The sequence below is a fragment of the Heteronotia binoei genome, chromosome 1 (genome assembly GCF_032191835.1).
Source record: "Heteronotia binoei isolate CCM8104 ecotype False Entrance Well chromosome 1, APGP_CSIRO_Hbin_v1, whole genome shotgun sequence".
In the NCBI taxonomy this organism is placed as follows: domain Eukaryota; kingdom Metazoa; phylum Chordata; class Lepidosauria; order Squamata; family Gekkonidae; genus Heteronotia; species Heteronotia binoei.
In genome coordinates this window covers 196600112-196615386 of record NC_083223.1, presented here as the reverse complement: position 1 = coordinate 196615386, position 15275 = coordinate 196600112, and the positions used below count along the sequence as shown (strand labels likewise).

Here is a 15275-nt window from a genome sequence, read left to right as displayed (position 1 = left end):
TCCTCATTCTTCTACCTGGTATCGTATAAAAATATATATATTTTTCCCGCTTCTATCGCCTCACTCCCTTCCTTCTCTTACCCCCCTCCCCCCCTCTCCTCCTCGGCTTATGGAAGGAAGAGACGCGAAAATAACCTTTAAAAGGTGCATGCATTGCAGAGCTAAAATCCCTACCTCAGACGGCCATTCGCTCTGCCTTTTCTGTTTAGGGGAAGGCCATAAAACCGACGCCTGCACCCATTGTCTTCAATTTGGAAAACAGGTGAGAAAAAACAGGGCCGCGGACTTAAAAGTCACCTGTTAGAGTCTGCGCTTCGCCCAGATATGTCGCATTCCTCCAGTCTTCCAAAATCGCCACCCTCCCTAACTCCTCAAGGGGATGGCGCGAAACCGGCAGTTTCAGTGTCCTCGGCTCCCAGTAAGCCTAAGTCCGGGAAACATACCAAGAAGTCTCACGATTCCAAGAGGAAACATTCGGACTCATCCTCATCCAAGTCCCACAAGGACCCAAAGGACCCGAAAAAGGCTTCGGATTCGACCCACTCCGAACCAAGAGCGCACGAATCGGAGACTTCTACTGCCACTCCACTCCAGACAGAGAGGATGGAGAAAATTATACCAATCCACTCTCGCTCGCCTTCCATTCATGAGACCATGCCAGAAGCTTTTCTCACTGACGAACCCATGGAACTTTCGACTCAGATGCAAGAACATCAGATCGGCCCACGCTCCTTCCGCGACATGTCGGCTCCCAAAAAAATTGACAAGTACTACTTCCTCTCCGCACCGCCTGGCCCCTCGCCAAAGAGAGCAATGCACCCATCGGTACCGTGAAAGATCCTCCAGCATAGAGAGAGAAAGATATCTACGCACTTGGTACCGTGAAAGGTCTCCAAGCCGAGGAAGGGACCGCTACCGCTATTATAGTCGATCCCGATCTCCGTCCAGATCATCACGAAGTCACTACTACATGACTTCAAGATCCCCATCAATAGACTACCGTCGTCATCAATACTACAGCCACCATTATCCTCGGTACCGTACCGAACGATATCAAGAGCACCGTGAGGATACCTCCGCCTACCAGGGGGCTGAAACAACTCAACGCCCTACAAAGCCTGCCTTGCCGGCTCCGTCAACATCGACTTCTAAGCCCCGGACTTCCTGTTTGGCTGGAAGACAGGCTGCAGCTCCCTAACAGAGGGGGATTTTATTGTCACTGTTCAGGGTATAAAAGACCCCTGAAAAGGTCTATGCCCATTAACCCTAGGCAAGGGTTAATCCAAGACGACGTTTTATTTTTCCCTTTAGCTGTTGATATCGAACTGGAGGGGTCAGGGAACTGTCTCCTTCAGTTCTTGGTGTCCGGCGATACGAGACTTGTCAACCATTATCTGCAGTGATTCCAAAGTCATTAATTTGACTCAAGCCTGTCGGAATCCAAACACTCTAGACGGACTGACTTTAATTGCAAGAAAACGTGAGCCGGGGGAGTTGAGAACATCTAAAAGGTACATTCATCATTTTTATCTTCACTCTGAGAGACTTTGAATATAGTTTAAACACTAAGTGGATTATAAACAGACGAAGGCAAAGCATAATTGAATGAAAAAAAAAAACTTTTACCTTGTTAAGCTGAGATCTGTGGCTTTGGAAGTGAACAACAGCAAAAGAACTTTAAGATAAGAGTGAAAGTTGGCAGTCCGAGGCTGGTGACGCAGAAGAAAGAAAAGAGATTTGCCGTGTATATATGCCCATAAACTGTGGAACTTTGAATGAACTGAGCTGAGTGGAGGCATAGTAGGAAAAGAATTCAGCCTGTGAAAATTGAATGCTGCAAAAATAATTGCCTTCAAAGATATTTGGAGAAAAGACATATTGTTTTGGGTTTTTGTGGTTACGGTTTCTTCATGTAGCTCAAAAAACTGCGAGACTTAGACACGAGATTAGACCAAGCTGTAACAGGAATTGAAACTAAAAGGGGCTGGACAATAATTCAGAGCCTATAAGGATTACAAAAGCTGTGACATCCGACCTTTGAACCAGGAAGGAATTGAGTCCAAGACCAAGAAAGACTAAGAAAGACCTCTCTGGACTGGAACTGTACCATAGAGAAATAATGATTGCCATTTTAAAAGGGAGAAAAACTGTCAAAATTGTTAAAATTCAATATCTTTGCTCAGGAAGAAGGGAGGAAAATGAAATTAGTCTCATCTGAAAGAACTGCCTCTAAGCTATTGGACTGGATGCTAAACTTTATGTGGGGATTTTTTTAAGGTTTGGTGATTTTTTATATGTCAGTAGAAAGAATAACACGTGCAAGAGCCCAATCATTTGATAAGATGCAGTCCCAATTTGATGCTCTGGAGGCAAAAATGTTAAAAGCAATGGATAAATTGCATTTGGCAATGAAAAAAGATTTTAAAAAAGAAGTTGGAGATCTTAGGAAAGAGATAGAGGGTTTTAAGGAAGAGACTCAAAATAAAGTGAAGGAGGTAGAGATGAAAGTGGATACACAGGCCTCTGCCTTGCTAAAATTTCAAGAAAAGGTCATAATACACGATTGTAAGTTGATGGAATCACAAGTTCATCTGAGAGGGGTACCTGAAAAGGAAGAGGCAGATTTAAAAGGCTATATGGTGAATATCATCACTGAGTACATAGAAGAAGACCCTGACAAATTTAAGAGTATGTTGGAGGGTGCCTATAGAGTCAACTCAGTTTATGCGAAAAATAAAGGCCTGCCAAGAGACATTGTCATAAGATTAAGATCAAAAGAGGTGGCAGAGAAGATTTTGAGCAAAGGGTACCAAAAAGCCTGGGCAATAGAAGGGAGCAGAGTTAAAATAATGAAAGAGCTACCAAGACAAGTGATCAGTGATAGGAAAAAATACAAGAGGCTAACTGACCAGCTACATGCAGAGGGCACAAGATATAGATGGATAATACCGGAGGGTCTTGGATTTGAACAAAATGGCAAGAGGATTACAATAAGAAGTGAACAAGAGATGCATAGCTTTTTTGAAGAAAATAAAGAACCAACATCATAATGGAGTACAAATTACTATCTTGGAATATAAACGGACTAAATTCACCACAGAAAAGAAGGAGAACATTTCATTGGTTTAAAAAGCAAAAACGTAATATAGTTTGTTTACAGGAAGTTCATATACAACGCAAAGACAGTAAATTTTTGTGGAATAGAAATTTGGGGTTGGAATTTTTTTCACTAGCAGAGCAAAAGAAAAGAGGGGTGGTCTTTTACATCAAAGAACAACTTGAGCCAAAATTAATCTTTAAAGATAAAGAAGGAAGATATATTGCTGTTGAGGTGACGATAGAGGCGAAAAAAACGTTACTACTAGGACTTTATGCACCCAATGGAGCGAAAGACAATTTTTTTAAAGACATAAATCGACAAATGGATGAAGAGACGTATGATCAGGTATTGATGATGGGCGATTTCAATGGGACAATACAAAATAATCTTGACAGATCAAGTTCAAAGAAGAATGATAAAGAAGGGAAGCTGCCCAATTCTTTCTTTGAGTTGATTAAACAGGAAAATCTAGAAGACATTTGGAGAAAGTTCAACCCTGATGTAAGAGACTATACATTTTTCTCAGCAAGGCATAATTCTTTTTCCAGAATTGACATGTTATGGGGTTCCCAAGGCTTGGGCCTCATAACAAAAAAAATTGAGATTCTTCCAAAGGTTTGGGCGGACCATAATTCAATATGCTGGTCTACAAAATTGCAAAGGAAATCAAGAAGATGGAGAATTAATGAGGATTTACTACAAAATAAAGACATTGTGTCATTCTTAGAAAAGGAGACTGCAGCGTTCTTCCAAATAAATGAAACGGAGGATATGGAATTTCAAACAGTATGGGACACTTATAAAGCAGTAATGAGGGGTATATTAATTACATTGAATAATAAAGACAAAAGAGCAAGAGAAGAAAGGCTGTCAGCACTGCAAAATGAAATAAATAAAAAAGAAAAGGACTTGAAAAAAAGACCAGGGAAGAAAAAATTAATAAAAGAAATTACGATATTACAATCCCAAGTTAAACATTTGCTGAATAAAGAATTAGAATGGAATTTAAAAAATTTGAAACAGAAATCGTTTGAAAGTGCGAACAAACCTGGTAAATATTTGGTCTGGCAACTAAAAAAAAAGAAAGAAAATAAGACTATAAATAAAATCATGGCAAATGGGAAAACAATAGTGGATCAAGAAGGAATTAAAAGAGAATTCTTTAAATACTATGCAAATTTATTCAAAGGTGTGAACATAAGTAAAGAAAAAATGGAAGAGTATCTATGAAACATTCAGGTGGCACCTTTGACGGAATATATGAAAAAGACATTAAATGATCCAATAGAGAAAATTGAAGTAGAAGCAGCAATAAAAGCAATGCAAGAGGGTAAAGCTCCAGGGCCAGATGGATTTACATCAAAATTTTACAAATCTCTTAGGCAAATGGATTATTGGAAAGCTCCTCCAACAAAACAACCGTTCAACCAACGGCAACGGTCTCAACCGCCTAAGAAAACTGCATCGACAACCAAACAGTCTCTTTGACTTTCCAAACCTATCACCACACCATTACCACCCTACTGCCCCCAGACTTCTACCATTTTACTACGCATGGAAATCAATAACAACAGACAATTGGGTCTTGAACATCATCCTCAGAGGTTACTCAATAGAGTTCGATTCTCCACCCAAGAAACACCACTTCATCTCAACCCCTCCGTCCCTCCCTCTCCAAGAAGAAATTACCGCTTTGCTGGCCAAAGCGGCCATAGAACCAGTCCCAGCTCAATACCATCACACAGGGTTCTATTCCCGATACTTCCTGGTCCCGAAAAGGGATGGAGGGCAGTGCCCGATATTAGACCTACGCGCGCTCAACAAATTCATCCGACACAAAAAATTCCGCATGATTACCCTGCAGTCTATCCTGCCTCTAATCCCCAAGAACGCATGGATGGCCCTCATCGACCTTCAAGATGCATACTTCCACCTTACAATCCACCACTGTCACAGAAGATTCCTGAGATTTGCTGTAGGGAACAATCACTACCAGTTCCATGCACTTCCATTCGGTCTGTCCACGGCACCCAGGATCTTCACAAAATGCATGGCTGTGGTCACTGCATCTCTACGTCAGCAGGGAATCGCAATATACCCATATATAGATGACTGGCTGATTGTGGGAACTTCAAGAATTCAACTAGAAGAGAACATTTTGACAACTTTGAAACTTCTGTCAGATCTCGGCCTCCAAGTGAACGAGCAGAAATCCAACCTGACTCCTACACAAGATATACAATTCATAGGAGCACGTCTCTGTACCATAGATCACAAGGCCTACCTCCCCACAGGCAGGATAGCCAATATCCAGACACTGGCTACAAGTATAATCCTGCAACCAAAACAAGCAGCCTTCACGTTTCAACGGATGCTAGGGCTCATCGCAGCCACTACATCGGTTCTACCGCATGCAAGACTTCGCTTGAGACCTCTGCAACTATGGTTTGTACAGACATTCCATCCTCAGCATCAGTCGCAACAAACCCTCTTCACAGTTCCACAACATATACTGCCACCACTGGACTGGTGGACGGTACAAGACCACTTACTCACAGGAATGCCATTCCTGCGGAAAAATCCATCAGCAATCGTCACTACAGATGCTTCGAGGTGGGGCTGGGGAGCCCATTTCGATGCACTGACAGTCCAAGGACAGTGGACGACATACGAAAAGTCTCTCCACATCAACTGCCTAGAACTTTTGGTGGTACACAGAGCCCTGAAGTCCTTCTTACCATCCCTCCACGGTCGTCATGTTCAGGTAACATCAGACAATGCGGCGACCGTGTTTTACATAAACAGACAAGGAGGGACTGCATCCACTCGCCTCTGCAAGAAGGCTCTGCACCTCTGGTACTGGAGCATAGCGCACCATATCCACCTTACGGCGGTGCACCTACCGGGCATTCAAAACACCCGAGCAGACGCTCTGAGCAGATGTTTGGTCAATGACCACGAGTGGTCCCTTCACAAATCATACCTCCGACCGGTGTTTCAAAAGTTCGGGACACCTCTCATCGATGTCTTCGCCTCACCAGACAATGCGCAGTGTGCTCTATTTTATATGAGAGGTCCGCCCTCAAACCAATCTGCGGGAGATGCCTTCATCCAACAACGGACAGGTCCACTGCACTTCCTCTTCCCACCTATCCCGTTGATAATGAGGACACTCCAGAATATTCAATTAGACAACACAAATTGCATCCTGGTTACACCATGGTGGCCACGCCAGCCATGGTTCACAACACTCCTCTTCCTCTCGAACAGCACATTCCATCGATTCCCTCGGGTGCGGGACATCCTCTCACAGCAGAATGGCAAGGTCCTACATCACGACCCGGACCGCCTCCGGCTAACAGCATGGAGGATCAATTTTCCGGATTCCCTGAGGGAGTAAGACATGTCCTGCTAAATGCAAGAAAGCCATCGACCAGAAAATCCTATACTATGAAGTGGAAAAGATTTACCATGTATGCAGCCAACCACAACTTTCAACCTCTATCTTCTTCAATATCACAGATCTTATCCTACACACTATCACTTTCTGAGAATGGACTTACCTATTCATCCCTCAAGGTGCATTTAGCAGCTATCTCAGCCTTCCACCCTAACATAGAGGGCCGCACTGTGTTCTCCCATCCTACTGCAAAATCCTTTTTAAAGGGAATCCTGCACCTCCATCCACCATTACGTCAACTATACCCCACTTGGAGCTTGTCCTTGGTGTTAAGTCAACTAATGAGACCTCCCTTCGAGCCCATGGCATCGATACCATTACATCTCTTATCATGGAAGACAACAATGTTAGTAGCACTCGCATCTGGCAAGAGAGCCAGTGACATTTGTGCGTTCCGAGCTGATGCTCCCTACACCGTTTTCCACCACGACAGAGTGGTCCTGCGACCAGACCCTACTTTCCTTCCAAAGGTGGTATTTCCATTCCATTTGCAGAGAACGACTACACTACCTTCCTTTTTTCAGGACCCTACAGATAGAGGCCAAAAAGCCCTTCATTGCCTGGACGTCCGAAGAGCTCTTGCATATTACATAGACAGAACCACTGCATTCCGCAAGGACTCGAGACTCTTTGTTGCTTATGGACTCCGCAAGAGAGGGCAAAAGATATCTACTCAAAGACTCTCAAAGTGGCTGGTTGCTACCATTGCGTTGTGCTACAGGCTCGCAAAACAACTGGTCCCAGAGCATCTACGAGCTCACTCTACGAGAGCTTTGTCCACATCTTCGGCCTTTGCCAGGGGTGTACCCATGGAAGACATCTGCGCTGCCACAGTTTGGTCCTCCACGTCAACTTTAGCCATGCACTACGCTATGGACGTCCGTGCACGGCGAGACGCATCCTTTGGTCAGGCTGTACTTCGCTCAGTCTTCGACTGAAGCTAAAGCTTCACCTCCAGTAAGTGCCACCTTACCACGTTGTCTGATACCTATCTTGACTGATATGCATTAACCTATGCAGCTTTCTTTTTAGCACCAGCACCCACCACCGTGCAGTTCAGCTTATCAGTCACCCATGTGTGGGACTGCACAGAGACCACGAAGAAGATAAACAGGTTGCTTACCTGTAACTGATGATCTTTGAGTGGTCATCTGTGCAGTCACACACGCCCGCCCAGCCATCCCCGCTGCTGGCTACTCTTCTTAAACAACATCTCCTTACCTACTGTCAGCGGCGGGAAAGAAACTGGGTGGGTGGAGCGCCTTCCCCCCGCTCCAGGCATGCGCAGTGGATGCCTGCTCCCCAGAGCGGAAGGGAACGCGTGCCAAAAATAACGCCTAGGCTAGCTTTTAAAATCTCCGAGGTAGGGTTCGTCCTGACGGAAAACCCATATGTGTAACTGCACAGATGACCACTCGAAGATCATCAGTTACAGGTAAGCAACCTGGGTTTTTTTGGCCCCACCGCCGGCTGCTTGAAGAATCACTGGGTCAGGCAGCCTTGATGTTTGCAGTTCGTCAGCCCAAGGGTTGGGCAAGGGACCATCCCCCACGCCCTGTGAGAGAAAAGAAATGCAAGTGCATAATGTTGAAAACTCTGTTTCACAGATGGGAGCGTGGAGGGGGGGAGTGTTTCTTCCCTCTTTCTCTCTGCTTAAACCAGTGTGACCACTGTGTTTGGGGAGAGGCCTCAGCTGAATATAATACCATAGAGTCTACCGTCCAAAGCAGTTATTTTCCCCAGGGGGAGAGATATCTGTTGTCTGGAGATCAGTTGTGTTACTAGGAGATTTTCAGGCTAAGGTTGGCTACCTTAGGCCTGGCAGCACCCTCTGGGTGACTTGATGCCACTTGACTGACTAGCATGACATAATGTGGCCTGGTTGCTTGCTCCTGTTCAGCAGCAACCCCCCATGACAGCCAGTGTGACATAACTGTTAGTGCTTTAGAGCAGGGTCTGCCAGACTCAGGTTCTTGCTGTGGAAGCTTTCTGGGTGATTTTGGACCAGTCACAGACTTTCAGCCTAACCTACTTCACAGAATTGTTGTGCAGATCAAAAGGGGGAGAGGAGAATGATACAAAACGCTTTGGTCCTCACTGTGGAGAAAGACTGTCCTTTTCCTAGATAGAGGCTGCAGGGAAGGAGGTAGAAAGCTGAAGTCAGAGGGGTAGATAAAGATAAGTTGATGGTTGTCTGGGAAGGGGATTTCCCAGGTTGGGAAATTCCTGGAGATTTGAGGGGTGGAGCCTGGAGAGGGTTTGAGGAGAGATGGGACCTCAGACAGGTACAATGCCATAGATTCCACACTCCAAACCAGCTGTTTCCTTCTGGGGAATAATAGTTGCCAGTGTCTAGGTGAGGGCTGGAGATCACTTGGAATTACAACTGCTCTCCAGATGGCAGAGATCACTTACCCTGGAGAAAATGGCTGCTTTGCATGGTGGACTCTGTGTCATTATACCCTGCTGAGGTCGCACTATGGAGAAAGACTGTACTTTTCTACGTAGAGGTTGCAGGGAAGGAGATGGAAAGCTGAAGTCAGATCAGTTCTCTTACAGAAAACAGCCACCTTGAGGTCTGTGGTATACCATAACACAACCATGCCAGCCCCCCCACCTTCCCCCCCAGCTCACAACATAAGCACAAACTTATGCTAAACACCAGAAGGCTGAATACAACAAGAAAATGTGGCAACAACACACTGCAGACAAAAGGAATGCTGAGCTTCAGTGTCTGCATGATCATCATCATGCTGTGACGCCGCAGCAAATTGACACTGAGTGACCAAGACTGGAGCACTTGTCCAAAGCCTTTTTCTAGAGCCTGTTGTATTTTCTTCCACAGTGGCCTTATTCCTAGTTTTTCAATAAAAGTTTACCAAATGTATTTGACTTCTGTAATATAGCCAGGGGTCATTTTGTAAGAAAATAGGTGGTGGAGCTAATCCAGGGATTGTTATGCAGCTGCAGTACTATTCAATGGACAAGGAGGTGGAACTCTCAGAAGGAGGAGGTGGAACTCTAAGAAAGGTTCAAGAGCTGTGCTCCTGTGAGCTCCCACTGAATCTGAGGCCTGACTATAGCCCAGGCTAGCCCAGTCTCCCCAGATCTTGGAAGCTAGGCAGGGTCAGCCCTGGTCAGTATTTGGATGGGAGATCACGAAGAAACGCTATGCAGAGGCAGGCAATTGCAAACCACCTCTGAACATCTCTTGCCTTGAAAACTCCAAGTCAGCTGTGACTTGATGGCAAGAAAAACATATATATCAAAAGGGTGTTGTGAGGTAAAATTCTTGTAATTTAACACAATGTAATATATGTGGGCAGCCTTCCAAACAGCAGTAGTTATTGTTCTTATTATAACCAAGGAAATTTTTACACTAGTTATTAATCTTTGTGCATCTGCAGTATACACCAAATTTTTATTAAGTGACCTCATGGACTGTTCAGTGGTATGAAGGTGTGAGTTAAAATTGCTAAAACAAAGTTGCAACCAATGTTAAGCCGATTGAATTTTATTTGTTACACTATTGTCTACATACCCAGTTTGGAGAGATTCTCTTTGAGTTCTTCATAATTTGCTTTGACTCACAGCTTCTGAATAACTTGTTATCATCTGCAAATCTGGACACATCTCTACTCACCCTAGTTCCATATGAATTATGACCAAATTAAATAACAGTTATTAAATTAAATAACACTTATTCCAATACAGTATTGGACTGGGTACATCACATTTCTGCAGAACATGTCTTCCCCACCTGCTGCAGTCCACAATGCTACTCCTGGGGTTCGAGGAGAATCCAAGGAATAGTAAGAGGGTGAAGTTGGCAGAAAATTGCAGTACTGTCTATGGAAATCTTCCACTGGATCTCATCCATTGGTTTCTGTAGGACTTCAGTGTATACTTCCCTCAGTTGCCCATAAGTCCAAATGTATACCTTTCAAATCACTTTATCTACCTGTTCGTTCATTCGTCTCTGAAGTCTTCATATCTTCTTTTAGCAATCCTTTGTCATCCAGTGGTCTCTCTGGATCTTCATATAATTTAATTCTTACTGTTGGTTGTAATGGTTTGGATCTAGCAGAAGGGTTTGCTGAAGGGGCTGGCAGAGTGCATGTTTCCTTACCTTCCCAAAGCAGCCTGCTGTTTGTCTCAAAATTCCTCTTTGAGGATCAGGAAAGGCTCACAAGCAAAAGGGCACTGGAATAATGAGGGGGAATCAGGTAAAATCACTTTTCCTTTCCACTGATGTAAACAATGTGTGAAGGGTGGGGGGGGGGGGGAGAAAGAGGCAATTTGACTTGTTCTTTACAGGATAAGCTGTAAGCTGATTTCTAAAATTTTATGTTTATTCCTTAGTAGCTGGTTTTATACAAAGTTTTAGAATTTTGGTGATGTCATGAAAAGACAAGACTCACTGGAAAAAGACAATAATGCTAGGAAAAGAGGAAGATTCAACATGAAATGAACTCATAAATGAAAGCCATGGTCTTCAGTTTGTAAGACCCAGGCAAGGCTGTTAATGAAAGGATATTTTGGAGCCTTTAATTCATAGGTTTGCTGTAAGTCAGAAATGACCTGACAGTACATAACACACATGCAGTTTCCGAATAATCTTTCCGAAAAAGAGAGGCAACAATTGCAGCTTCATAGTTTACTGTTCTCGAATAGTAGCTCCATCTTTGATCTATATCAGCAATGTTAATTTTGAAAGGAGAGAAGGATTTAAACATAATTCATGGTATGTTTAAAAATATTTTAAAAAACCATTGAACTCATACAAAAAGGTGTGCAGTCTCAGCCCGTATTCTGCATTTTACTTCCTCCATGCTCTTAAGCTTCTACTGTGTTGCACAAAATGATAAAATCTTTTCAGTCTGAAAAGGTTAAAGGTCACACCTGCTATCAAATTGTTTTGTTTCTCAAAGCCTTCACAAAAAACCCTGTGTATGAAAATGAATTTCTACACTGTATCCAGTATGTTGCAGCTGTTTATGACATCTTTATTGTGTTGGTTGGTTCGTTAGAAATATTATCCCTTTTGGACATTCGCCAAAAAAAATCCTAGTAATGCCCTAAAACATAGAAACGCATAGCAAAATAGATCCTTTCCGCTGTCTTGACAGATGTTTATATGCACAATTTTATGCTTCAGCTTAATTTGCTGAAGAGAGCACTACCCAAACTGTGAAGATTGTAGAGTTGGGGGAACAGGCCCTCTATAGGGCAGGATAGAAAGTAATAAATAAATAAATCTCTAACCTTCATGAAAGAATAGTACCCCAATTTAACCATATGTTGTTGCATACAAATAATCTAAAAGTACATTCTAAAAAGCATGTAGGACAAGTCAATATGATAGATTCTGGTGGGCAGCCATGCTGATCTGAAGCAACAGGACAAAATTTGAGTCCATTGGCACCTTTAAGAGCAACAGAATTTATTCAAAGTATAAGCTTTTGTGTGCACACACACTGCTTTAGATACATTGAAATGGAAGTTACCAGTTCATATATATAGGTAGAGGATGATCAGCAAATTAGTATAAGCATAAAAAGTTGTTTAACAGATGCAAAGACCAAACTGAAATAGCAAGCTTGGTTTACATGGTCACCATTTGTTTGGGTTTAATTCTGGGGGAGATATGGTGAAGGAAGTAAATATATCAAAATTGGAAATTGATGTGCATATATACCCTTCCTAATGCTGGAATGTTGGCAGTAATTAGCTGAGACCCTGGTGTTGTGTTCCATCTGTCTCCTCTCAAGCATGAAGGTAACAGCATCCTTTTCTTTAAGGTGGGGTGATTGGTCATGCAGTGTTATGTCTCCTCTGTACCCAGACTAGAGAAATACGTTCCAATCTACCATTTCAAATTACATTACGTTCTACTACTCATTACATTATAATCACTATTCCAGTTAGCATTCCACAATTAAGAAGGGTACATTTGCACATCAATCATATTATCATATAAAGTAATCTTGTTATTTCAGTTTGGTCCTTGCGTCTGTTAAACGACCTTTATCATGCTTATGCTGGTAACTTCCATTTCAATGTATCTGAAGAAGTGTGCGTGCACATGAAAGCTTACACCTTGAATAAAACTTCATTGGTCTTAAAGGTGCCACCGAAATCAATATGTCACATAAACTGTTAACTGGAACAATAGTGAACCACTATTCCCGTGTGCCTTGCAGAAGATACAGCTGGAAGTATATCTTCAGCATTTCATCACAGGGAAGTGTTTAGGATTGGGAAAGACACCTAATTTTTATTTATTTATTTATTTATTTTATATATATATATATATATATATATATATATATATATATATATATATATATATATATATATATATATATATATATATATATATATATATATATATATATATATATAAAACCATCTTGAAAGAAAACACTCGTTTGATTGTGGAGGTCAGTGCTATTTTTTAATATCTTGTCCCTTTTGATTTCAGAAGTGGTATTGTCGCCTGTCAGATTTTTTTTTTTATCCTGTTTCAGTACCAGAAATACAGTGCCTTCAAGTTATCCTCTTTTTAAAAATGCTCAGTAGCATACAATCACACAGAAGCACCTTTTAGAACTAACCTCCACTGTAAAGCAAAGCTCCTGTTTTACCTGAAGCTGTGGCTTAAGTTACTACTGAACATCTGTTTGTTATGTTTGTCATGTCTATGTATTTGGTGTTTTCCAAAGGATTTGCAGGTTCCCCAGGAGGCCATGATTGCACTTTTCTAAAGCTGAAAGTACAGCTTTAGCTGCTTTATTCTAAATATAAGCATGAACATTTTTTTTTCCTGAGGGAAGCAAAGATGAGCCACTGCTCTTGGTCCATCTCTTGTTTAGAACTAAAATAACATTAATAATTCTTACCTAAGGAACCAGATAAGGAGCTTTTGTGTTCTATTTTAGCCTTTAAAAATAACCTTGCACAGGAAGTGCATAGAATGATAAAAAAAATAATAATAATTTAGGAGCAAGGATTTTTAATGTCCCATGAGTTTCTCCTGACAACCAGTCAACTAATAATTTTAAAGAGTGGTCTGTAAATTGGCCTCTGAAAAACCAGTTGGGAGAACTTTGCAGCATTTCTTCTGGGAAATGGGAAGAGTGTTTTTATCTTCTTTTTATTTTGACTTGGTTTTGTAAATTCCTTGTCACATATGATTTACTTACATTAATATGCTAGCACAGTGCAGAATTATGAAGATTAACTTTCATTATTTTAACCAATTGAGAGCTGTTCTACAGATTAATATTTGGCAAGCATACTGAGGAATAAATATGTTACTTTAAATTGTTCTGTTTGATTTTTCAGGCCAGTCAGAACATTTACATTGCCCAAAAGGTAAGATGTCCTCTTTTGTTTGAATTCTTCAGTTTTCTTTTGAGGTTTTATGCAGGGTTACCTTTTGTGTCCAATGGTGCAAATTAGGGATGCTGTAACATTAAAGTACAATCTGCATTTGAACTTAACATATTTGAAATGCACATTTATCTCTCGAGTCAAGCTTCCATTGTGATCACCTTGATAATTTGGTGACAGTTTAAAATTAGTAATATTGCGAGCAGTTTGGCATCTACTTAATGGCAGTGTACAGCAAAATGGCTTGCCAGGTAGCTGCTGATTATGGTGCTTATTTGCTATGCTCAAATCTTCATGGGACATTTTTAAAAACAACTAATAGGTTGGATGTGCTGCTTTTCTGCTTGTACATCTGGCAGCATTTCTTTTTCCTTTGCTCTTCACAACCAAGATCCTCTTTATGTTTTATATTTCCCAAAGGTTAGACATTCTGCATCTTAAAAAGCCCTGGTCAATTTCATTTCAAATTCCAGTGGGAGCTATACTCAGCATAGTTCGGAGACTAGAAACTTGAAATGAAATTACCTGCTGAGGTCTGGATCTCCAGAAAATATGGGACCAAAAGGATAAAAGAAAAACAATCTGGATGTTGAAAGTTAATCCTTAAGTGACGGTCACCTTGTTTGATTTTCCCTCCATTTGGGCATAAAATTGTTTATCTTTACAGAATGTTTGTTTGGTATTTAGGGCAGGTGGGTGCAGAAGTAGTGGAGGACAACATGGCCACGGCAAAACACTGAGACCTCCTAAATAGGCAAATATTTATGAGCCACTTGGAAATGTATGAAATAAAATACAAAACACCTTTATATTTGATTTAATAAAATTCTTCCAGCTATCTTTGTCTTAGATGCTTCTTAGATTTTAGAGTGGATGGAGATTGCAATAGGCAGGAAAACCCTCCCATTTGTAACTTTGCCCACTTTGCATGGACTCTACTTTGCAAGGTATAATTGAATATCGCATCATCTTCCTTAATTAACAAAAAATTGTTGCAAGACTTAAGTATAAAAAAATTAGAATTAATATGTTTGTTAGAGCAATATTTTGGTGCCAACAGCAATATGTTTGCTGTTTGCCTAATTAGTTTGTCAATAAACCAAGTAATATTTGCAAATAAATTCAACCTGACAAATGTGTTTAGATCTGTTGAGCATATAAGAATTCATATAGACAAAAATAATCAACTTTGCCATACAGGCAGACTGAAGTATATTTCAACCTCATGCTAGGCCTAATGATTTGGCTAGTACCTGTGTCAGTCTCCCATTTTTCTTATCTAACACTTTGAAACTACAGTCAGCTTGACTTCAGGTTCTC

General features: G+C 41.5%; 1 protein-coding gene across 2 annotated transcripts in view; it reads left to right on the top strand.

Annotated features, from left to right (window-relative positions):
- The window catches only part of LOC132576748 (protein dispatched homolog 1-like), a 143554-nt gene that overhangs the window by 110078 nt on the left and 18201 nt on the right, over positions 1-15275 (top strand). For both annotated transcript variants that reach the window (XM_060246086.1, XM_060246087.1), the window contains exon 3: positions 13908-13937. In XM_060246086.1, coding sequence (XP_060102069.1) covers positions 13908-13937 — 30 coding nt within the window. The remainder of the gene's footprint in view (positions 1-13907; positions 13938-15275) is intronic.